The 10742-nt window shown below is 42.8% G+C and overlaps 1 protein-coding gene across 1 annotated transcript; it reads right to left on the bottom strand.

Annotated features, from left to right (window-relative positions):
• On the bottom strand, positions 1-6479 carry metrnla (meteorin like, glial cell differentiation regulator a). Its single transcript, XM_015031068.1, has 4 exons — positions 6161-6479; positions 4344-4732; positions 971-1030; positions 1-805 (listed from the first exon to the last, which is right to left on the bottom strand). Exons 1-4 carry the CDS (start codon positions 6256-6258, stop codon positions 492-494), a joined length of 861 nt encoding a protein of 286 aa, XP_014886554.1. The 5' UTR covers positions 6259-6479; the 3' UTR covers positions 1-491.
• Between the last annotated feature and the right edge of the window lie 4263 nt (positions 6480-10742).

Raw genomic sequence — 10742 nt, 5'->3', positions numbered from 1 at the left:
TTTTTTTTTTTTTTGGTTCATCTTTTTTCACAACTGCAAAGCCTGAAAAAACGAGTTCAGGCATTAAATTGCAAATATTTTTTAAACAAAATAAGAGTCTTTGAATTTACACGTTCTTCTTAAGAAAACAAATACAGATCTGTACATCAAACTTTTTTTTTCTTTACACAAAGCACACCGTTTCAAAATGTACAATCTTATTTCACATTTTATACATAAAAACAAATATCACTTTGCTACATTTAAAACTCTGCGGCTCCTCGTACTCGAGAAGACGCTCTGAACACTTCTCCGTCGTGTCCGGCCTTGGCGACGTGCCGCGTTGCAACACTTTCCATCTCCGTACTCCCAAGAGTCACAGGACAGACAAGAGAAGTCTGGGACAGTCCCATCAGTCTCTCTTCTCTTTCCTTGGCTTGAACTTTCATTATAGCTCTTCTCCAAAATAAAAATAAAAAAACTTGCAATGCTTCCAAATGTGGGCAGCTAAATCAGTCAGTTTCCACATGGCACGGGTTGGTCCCCTGCAGCTGCGCCTCGTGATACAACCGCAGGAAGTCTTTGTAGCGAGGAGCACAACCCATCCAGGCCTCCCCAAACCTCACCGTCCCAGTGAAAAGGAACTCACCCTGTCCAGACTTCACCCCACACTGCAGGGGCATCTTTATGTTGCCTGTCCAGCTCCGTACCCTAACGCCCCCGGACACAAAGACATGGGTCTTCTGTCTGTAAAGGTGGCTGATCTCCACGGAGACCGATGCGTGGTCCTCCTCCGGACCCACCGTCTTAATGGTGCCTCGTGCCACTGCAGGAAGGCAGAGGAAATGCGTCACGAAACTGGCTTTACTTGCCGATCTGTGACTGGCCCGAAATCATTAAAAGCAGGTCTAATCTTTAGAGAAACTGATAGAAATTGTCCTCAAAGCTTAGATTGGTGCAGCCACACTTACAAATTGGACGTAGAACTTACCAAAGTCATTAGTGCAGACTGCTAGGAGCATCTCGGCATCAGAGCAGGGCTGACAGGGCGCTAAGTGGATAAAGAAACAGGCTAGGTAAGTTCATGCTCAGCAGAGCGCTCCAAAAGAAACAGACAAATGATTCCTTTAGCATTTCCTTTCAGGGTGCAGGCCAAGACAAACACATCCTAATGAACGCTTTAAAAAAGTAAATAAATCAGCAAATTCTAACTGCACAACTAAAGGAATCACATTCATCATCACAATATTACTAAGTGCAATATCACAATCAGTATATTTCAACTGTTTTGCAAGCAAATTCTCCAGGGAAGTAATACAGGGATTCTTGACGTTTACATTTGACACATATAGATATTTAGCAGAGATGCTGAATCTCACAGAGTAGAAGGGGCTTGAAATGTTTTTTTTTTGTTTTTCTAAAGGTAGAATCATTTGATAGCATCATGGCAATACTTGACAGTATAACAATCACATATTTTCCAGATATTGTGCAGCCTTACTGCCTGACACATACTTCAAAAAATCAAACAAACTGAATTATGCACGCCTGTCTGTATGTTTAATGCTCACAGGGCCTGTTCTGTTAGTGACCCCCGTCCCCAACGCTGCGTGACAAACACAGACCAGACCAACAGAATGAGCAGTGCCGAAAGACGGGGCGTGCTCTGTATCATAACTACTTAACTTTAAAAGTGAGAAACAGCTGTTTTGTAAATGCCTCACATTACAAAAAAGGTCCACACATAGGAAAGATCTGATTGAAGCAAAACTGTCTGCAGGGGAAAAAGTCTTCTGCCAACTCCAGAAGGTTTAACATCAGGAGAAAAAGCAATAAATGGATCTAAAGCTCAGTTGTCTCAGGTGGTTTTTAGTGGCAGGGTGGTAAACTGAGTGAGGAGGAAGCTGGTGTTAGCAGTCAGAACGGTGGACTGTGGTGCAGCAGCAGTGCCTGTCAGTCCAGAAATTGAGGAGGATGACTAACTGTGTTAACCCAGGTGGATCTTCTCTGCTGGAAATCACCCGGCTTCACTGGCGGCACGTAAATATTCATCAAGTTAGAAGGTATTGGTTAAAAAAAAAAAAAAAACAGAAAAAAGTATTCTAAGAAAGTTGATGTGCTTTCATTGTCTCCATTTTCAATGTTTGAGTCTATTCTCAGTTTGCTTCTTTTGTTTTTTTTTTTTTAAGTAACGACTGGAGGAGCGAACGGCAATAATGTCAGCTGGAGCAGAAACTCGAGGCGCCACCACGTCACCGGAGATCAAAGGTCAAACAGCCACAAGTCTTGATGGCTCGCTAACAGCTGGACAGACGGTGGACTTCAAGAGAGCAGACCTCGCCCAGCGCCTCGGAGTGGAGCGCACGCTCGCTTTGAAGTGAGTCCCGAGGACTGCCGCGGCATCAGGCGCGGCCGCGAGCCGGGGCCCAGGACCGGGGTGTGTTTGCTTTCCTGCAGAGCAGAGCCGAGCCGAGCAGAGCGGAGCTCACATGTGAAACATGAAACACAACCACAGGAATGGGCCAAGAGCCGAGTCAGCGTCTCCTTCTGGCCCGTTCGCTCTGATCAGAACCACTTCATAGGAGCAGAGAGCGGAGGAGGATGGGAGGGGTGCAAAAGCACATTAGAGTCCCTGCAACATCTGGGACCAGATGCATTCCACGGTAATGGAGCAAAACTTGCTAATACCACTCAGAAGCGACAAAAACCACTTCAAATAGACAAGGGGGAGACAGGGGAGATGCATGGAGGGGAACGGAATGAAAAGAAAAATATTATAATGATAAATAGACACGAAGGAAGCAGAGGTAGGAAATGGTCAACGGCGAGGGAGGGACGGAAAGAAAAGAGAGTAGAGGCCAAACGAGTCTATATGGTCCTCGAAGTTTCCTCCCAACATCTGGTTGGAGATGCATTCCAGCATGTTGGTGAGCAACCCAATCCCAGCACAGCGGGTCGGAGGGAGGAAGACGAGAGGAGAGAGGAGGAAGAAATACGGCGAAGACGATGAGAAGAAGCGAAGGAGCAATCAATCTGCCCACTCAGGCTTCGCATGACACGAGACCACTGTCTTTGTGAATCACCCCAGTGCTATCTCATGCCACATTATAGCCCAGATCCCGCTGCAGCGGAGAGCCAAGCGCACTAATGCGGTCAAACCCACTGCAGAGCGTCCCCTCCGCCTCTTAACCCCACGCCGTGCCAAGCGGTGACGCAGGATTTGGAAACGTGAAGCCGGAGAGCCGTAAAAACACATGTGGCTCCGACGCTGCTCGTGTTTTGCTTTAGGTGGAAAAAACAACAGTTGTGCGCAGCTTGAAACTGTGCAGATCTGGCAGGTACGCAGCATGAAAATATATGGCTGTTTTTCATTGGAAGGCCTGTGTTTGGCTGTGCCCCTTTCCACACACACACACACACAGGCCATCCAGAAAAAAAAACAAAAGAAAAAACAAGAATTACAGCTTGCAGCAGAGTATTTCAGAGTCAGATCAACGGCGCTGTTGTGAAACAACCAGAGGGCTGACATTTGATCAAAACTCAGCCAGCTTTTTATCTTGTTCTTTTTTTTTTTCTTCCCAAAACTAAAAGAGAAACTGAGTTTGGCTCGAGTTCACTGTTGAGTGAATGATTAGTGTCAAACCCAATAAAGTTTTTCACCAGCAGATGGCTGCATTTAGTGCAGGGTGCGCACCACAGAGACTAAGGAAACAAGCAGACGTGAGCCAGTGTGAGACTCGCAGTGTGATGACTTTCAGTAAAAATACCATAAGTTTGTTGGCATTTACACAAACCTAACAACTTTCACTTAGAAACCGAATAATTATTCTAACCTCTGCTGAAATAAAAAAAACCACCACATTTTGATGCATCAGTTTTCAACTGATCATTGCACTGAAGACATTTCTGTTGCTTTGCTCTTTATAGAGTAACACAAGCTAATATTAAATGTTAAGTAGCATGATGAAGTAGCTAACCTAAGGTCCTGCTAGCTTGCAGACTGTAGTTTTAAAACACTGTTGACTTATTAAGAAACAGAAGTTTCAACACTGTCTGTCTGGAAATATTTCTAAAAAGTAAAGTTCCTCTTTCTTGCAAAAAAAAAAAAGAAAAAGTGTAGCAGTAGGTGTGGGAGGGGCAGCGTTGCAGTGCACTATACTATACACAGGGACAATTCAGGTTACTTCAGCATCCCATTTTGGGACTCCTACCACTATATGATGGAAACTTTTAAGAGGAAACTTGAACTTTTTAAATCTATAGTATAACTTAATAATGGACATTTCCAAGTTTCCAAACTTTTAGTACAGTAAAAGTTCACCACAACTGCTGCAGCACAGAAGCAACATCAAGCTACACCTTACCACCAGGTGACTGCGCCTCCGCCCTCAGCCTGTCGCTGACCAGCTCGTACTGGAAGGCCGTAATCCTCCGGCTGATGTCCGTGTGCGGGACGGCCTCGATGAAGAGCGCCCCCTCTCGGATGCTGAAGCAGTGCACCTTGCCCTCCGCCTGGTCCTGTTCGCGCAGCAGCAGCCGCAGCTTGCCGTTGCGGTCCAGGTAGATGTTTGTCCCCGTGGAGTCCTTGGAGGGTTTGATGCAGACGGAGAGGCGGGCGGCGGCGGGCGACAAGGTGTTGGGCCGCAGGTTGACGATGATGGCTCCGGTCGGGTAGAGCCACTCCAGAGAGCCCTGTGAGCAGCGCAAGTACACCTGCTCCACGTCCCTGGTGTGGCCTTCATGGGTCAGCCCACTACAGGTGACAGGAAGGGTTAGAAGTGAGCATTGGGGAAAACCATGGTTTCATCTAAACTGATTTTCTGACTGGGTTGAGCTCAGAAAACAAGCTCTCCCTTCATCCAGACTGTAAGGACACTGCACCACATTCCTTCTGAAGCATTAAGGCTGTGCGCAAGACTGGCTGCATGACCAGTCACGAGCCAAAGCAGCCGACATGACCTCAGCTCAAACACACTCCCCATACCACATTGTTCTGCCCTGAGCTCTGGCAAAACGCACCACTGGCAGGATGCCTTTGGGAAGAGCTTGGAAGCAGAAGTGGATGAATGGAGGGGACACGGGGGCTTCTGGGGAGACAACGGCAGCAGCAACAGTAGCTGGGCCTGCTGCATGCAAGTGCAAATGCCAGTCACACACCAAACCTCCCCTTGGTTTCAAACCACCAACAAAGAGAGTGGAAGAGACTTGTCCGGGCAGCACTTCGGACTCTGGCGCCAGCACGACCAAATCGCTCCCTCCACAACTTAATGCCTGGTCAGGGGTTTGAAAACTCCAGTGTGTCAGTCATTCCCGTGGCAAAGCCAGAGGCAGGAAGCCATCGGCAGACACATGCCAAGCTTGTGGTTTAACTCTGGGGGGAGAAACGCCCAGTATGCTGAAAAGGAGACGCTGAAATTCAAATTTGCCATAGATCTGAAGCAACCCAAGGCACATGCTGAGCAGATGCAGCTGAAGCCCGATAACCAGGCTCACCTCAGCACGCCTCTAATTAAGTCCTATCTTAGTTCATCACTTCTGCTTGCAATTAAAGGAGATTAGGCAAGCATCTCACTAATGAACAACAGATTATTGGTTGGAGGCTGAAAGCATGGCCTACCCCTCCTGCTTGGTGGATAAAAAAAAACAAAAAAACAAAAAGAAAATCTGCAGATGTTGCAAGGGAGGTGAAATTTCCAGTGCACAGTAAAGTCAACTTTCTTCAGTGCCATGATACATCAAGTAAAGACTGAAGATTTACCATACTGCAAAACAAATTTAAAAAAAAATGTCTTGGATCCAAATATATATATGCACAATCAGGATAAGATGTAATATTTAAAAATCCAAGTATCATTCTGCAAACTTGTTACAAGTGAAAGCTAGTGACATTTCACAATAAGAGCACAAATCATATTGCATTTGTAAATACAAACTAAAATAAATTATTAGTGTAAACAAAATAGAGTTCCCTCACAAATCTGTTGAGTCCAGTTACATATTAACCGCGAACTATTATTCGTGGTTGATATGGCCAAAGTGAATCTTTTCACTGCGACGTCTTTTGAGTTTCGGTCAGTCATTTTCAAACTGCCGCCAGCAACTCGCTTTCTTTCACTGCAGCCGCTTGAAATTTAGCATTTTCAGGTGTGATTTCATTCAGAATAAGGTCAGAGAGCCTCACCTGCCCTTCCAGCTGCACTGGTCGCTTGAGTACTGGCAGAGAGAAATCCGGCAGAGAAGGAGGAGAGGCAGAAATGAGGCCAGCATCAGGGAGAGCATGTTTATCTCGCCTCACTTTGCCTCTTTTCTCGACTGAAACTATGGGAAAGTCCACCGCCGTCTGTCCGGCCGCATAGTGTTTCCATGTGCCCCGCTCCGCTTCGTCCGCTCTCAGAGGTCTCTCGTTTTTGTTTCCCGAAGTTTCAGAGACATGAAGTCTCTTTTCTTACGTGTACGGACCGCTCCTTGTGTTCGGGTCTCCGCTCACTGTGGACTGGTTTCGGCTCGGTCTCCGGCTCAGCAGCCCTGATTGCTCTCCACGTCACACCCCGTTCGCTCAATCAGCTGCGTTCAGGCGCTCAGTTCGGGCTCGGACATACTAACTTCATGGAACAAAACGACTCTTTTTGAAAACTGATTCATTACCACAGGTGGGTAGAGTAACATTTTATTCAAGGGTGTCTTTGCTTAAGAATATTTCATACTCAAGCAGATTGTACTTGGTGAAAGAGGAGTTAAGTCGGGTTTTTAGAGGACTCAGACGAAAATATAAATTATTTTTTTACATTAGTTTTTAAAACAATGATATGTAAAACTAAAAACATCTTCACAAAATGACAAACTAAGCCACAGAAATCCCACTAGTTCCCAGTAAATAAAGCTTTTAAATCAGTATAAATCATCTCTTAACACAGTGTACATTTATTTCACTTACAAATACAAGTGAAATACAAATACTCATTTTTTTATTATTACTTTATGAGCACAGAAGGTTGTATGCACCAAGACACTTTTTCTTTATATTGTTAAAAGGTGTGACACAATTCAAAGGTTATGAATGCCAATAAATAAAAGATCTTACCAAGTACTTACCAGGGAAAAGGGTTGCTTTTTCTGAAGAAACTTAACTGTCCTTAAATATTCATTTTAAAGTGATAAACTTATTTTATTTACACAAATCAAGAGATTGAAAAAAACATTCCTACTGCTATGTCAATTGAGCAAGCAAGCAAAGTAAAAAGTTGTAGTTGGCCATTTGTTTTTAAAAAGTTTTTCACAATGTTTTTTTTTTGTTTTAGATGTTTGCAGGATTTTGTGATTTAACTTTACTTCCTCCTCTCTATTTTTGAGAACCTTATGAATCCATATATCTACAAAACCTAAAGAGCTTGAAAAGAAAGCGTGACACAAATTGCACATAAACATTCAAATAAATCCAGACAGTAGCAGCCATGTTTATTCTTCCGGGTAGCCTAAGTTACTCCATTGTAGGTTACAGACAAGTTGTAGATTTTGAAATCAGTTGAACCGTATTACTGGTAGCACCTGCCTGTCTTGACTTTGCCAATAAGAGCAGTCATGTTTTCTTTTGGTATAGGTTCCTGACGCATATCTTACTCAACCAGGCATAAACTGGTTGTGTGCTTTAAGGCTTGTGGATGATGTCATCTGTGTAAAGGGTGGATTCGTCAAAACATCTTTAGTTCGCTGAGTAATGAAACGAAATGGTCAATATTATGATACATATAGTGATAATTTGGTTAAATTTGACCTTTGAAATCTTATATTCAGTGGTAAGTTTTCTTGGTTCATACACAACCTTATAAATTAACTTACTAGATGCCTTTGATACTTGTTTACTTCAGCTTGGCTTTACTGTAAGACTTTCTTTCTACTCATCAGCAAGACACATGTGTTAAAGAATTTTTTTTTATTTTTTTTTATCAAGTATTAAATTTATTTTGGAAATACAGCCTGGAGATACATTGCTGTTTAAAGCTAATTCAATATTCAAATGTAAAAGTACTTCAGTGGTCCCAAAGGGAAATTAAATAAAGGAAAGAAGCTATCTGTAATCTATCCCTACAAGGAAATGCTAATTTTTAGGTTGAGCTGGAACTTGTTCCTCAACTTATTCATAAAACTATCAAGTTCTCAAAATAATTCCTCTGTCCTTCCTGGTTTAAGGTTTCCTTTTAAGGAAAAGGTCTAATTGCATCTCCAGCACTGTAGATGATATTGATTACATGCTTGCTTCAAGCTCAGAGGCTACATAGAGCTCCCTTGTATTTCAAAATGTCACTTTCTGAATGAAGTCAGATGGATTACAAATGTATAATAAATGAACAACTTGATCAATTGCATTAATCAAGAGTGAAAAGTTATCCAAATTCACCTCAACTGGTTGCACCCTCCTAGGCAGTGACGACTGCCTTAAAACACGCGTCATTTGCATCACTGTGGAGGAGTTTTGGCCCTCTTCGACCTTGCAGAATTACTTTATTTCAGCCACATTGCTTGGCCGGTATAAGGCCACCCACGCGACAAGATCTCAATCAGATTTAAGTCTGCGCTTTGACTAGGTCACTCTAAAATCTTCCTTTTTTTTGTTTTATCTTTTGTGGACAGGCAGACTGTGGCGGACTCGCTTTGCTGCACAAACTGATGGCTGGATATTCCTCTGTATGGATTTTATGTGTTAGAGATTAACGGGTTGTTCAAACTACTCAGGGCATTAGATATACAGTATAAAAGGTTGGACACGTGACCTTTGGGGGTTCTATATTCTTCTCCGACTGTTCGATATGGATTTGAGCTGAAAGTGGCAGAGTATTAGTGTGGGTTTGTTTCTCATTTAACCACAACCCAAGTGACAGCCGCCGTCATGTCAAAATAAATGAACCAAAGACGTATGTGAAAACACAGAATGACAGTCGCAAAAACATGAGGGAACGACGTTTGTTTTTTTGTGGGGGGATTTCTGCAAACACTCATTTGCAGTTTAGTGGGATTTAGAAAACCACAGAGCTCAAACACTGAAAAATCCCTGTCGGCTCTATGGTCAAGCGGTAATTTTCCTGGGATATTTCGTGAAATCATCCAATCATCATGAGCAACTCTAAACAACTGATGTACAGCTCAATAAAATTAGTCGCAGTAGGCCCAATGAATCTGAAACAAAAACACCTTAAAGCTAAGTTTCGGAGTGAAACAAGAGCTGCAGGGACTTGCAGAGCAGCGGGGTCCGTTACTACTGGCCGCATCAGTAAACATGGATGACTCATAAATCATGTCGTGAATCCTGTGCAATGATTTCTAATGAACAACTTGTTTTTTTTTTTGTTTTTTTTTTGTTTTTTGCGTGGATGACATGTGGCCTGGGAAAGAAACCTGTCTGACAAGGAAAACCAGAGCATTTTGTAACTGCTACTTATCTGCTCCAGTTTCTTAGAACATGAAATTAGTCGTGGCTCGTTGGTGTCAACACTGCTGACCCGACATGCAGGATACGAGCCCAGGCTTGGTCCACATGCCCACCGGAGAGTCAGGAAAAAAAAAAAAAGAACAAAACTCAGATGGATCTTCAGATAGGCTTTTAATTTGACTGTGAGGTTTCGTATGCGATAAAAATCACACAAACCCTCCACTGTTTTCTAGACACTGAGCAAAGCCTTATTTGTGTAATTTGGATTAGGATTTTGGCTTTAGGAGTGTTTGCTGTGGATTCTTTGTTGTCTTTGCCAAATTGCAAGTTGTCTGGGAAGTTTCTTGATGAAGAAAAAAAAAAGAACCGCAATACGTGTCCAGGCAGGTGAAACAAGCATCCATCACAATGACACCTGCAGAGTTTCACAGAAGCTACACAAGCATCAGTCTTCTAGTTGTTTACTGTATTAACTCAAGCTAAGCATAACTTCTCCTTCTTACATAACATGTCAGGTTTCGCGTACAGAGGTCATAAATAAAACATAAATATTTGTCAAATATTCTGAAGCTATTCAGCATTTTGAACTATTTTCAGATTTTGTCACGAAAAAGAAAAACACTTTAATTTCTACTAGGGATATTTAGTAGTAAATCAACACAAAGTAGCACCCCATTATTAATTAGAAGGAAAATAGAATTCTTTAAAAAAGCATTTCAAATTAAGAATTTTTTTTTTTTTTAAAGTGCATTTGTGTCTTTTTTCAACTATTTTGTTCATCACCTCAAAATGGAAGAAGCATGGCACAACTGGAAACCGTTAAAGAAATGGCCATCCACCTGAGCTGGCAGACAGGGAAAGGAGATAATCAGTCAGAGAAACAACATAAAGGCCCATGGTAACTCTGGAGGAGCTGCAGAAAGTCCCAGCTCAGGTTGGGGAATCTGTTGGCAGGATTACTATCTGTTTTGCGCTCCTCTAATCTGGCCTTTATTGAAAGTAAACTGTGGCCCGATCCACGGTTGCTCCTGTTTTCTTCCTCTCACCCTTCGTGGAGATGGTGATTTAAAGGGCCCAAAATGACTTTTTGTTGTTGTTTTTTACAAGTTTGAGTGATAATTTCTCCCTGATTTAATAATGTGGACAGTGACAACTTGTCTTTTGTGAAAAAGCTGATGTGTCAACCCAACTTCTAACCCCAAACGCACCATACGTCTCATTATGTACAACCATAGTGGCATATTACACGTTCTGCAACAGACTTCACTTGTGCTTTGTTGTTTGCCATTCTTTATTTCTTGTACTTATTGCCAGAGTCAAATAGAGGCACATGTCCCAT

This window comes from Poecilia latipinna, unplaced genomic scaffold, assembly GCF_001443285.1.
Source record: "Poecilia latipinna isolate Pla-1442-1.1 unplaced genomic scaffold, P_latipinna-1.0 Scaffold198, whole genome shotgun sequence".
Lineage (NCBI taxonomy): Eukaryota > Metazoa > Chordata > Actinopteri > Cyprinodontiformes > Poeciliidae > Poecilia > Poecilia latipinna.
The sequence above is the reverse complement of the archived record's forward strand: the minus strand, read 5'-3'. Positions and strand labels throughout refer to the sequence as shown.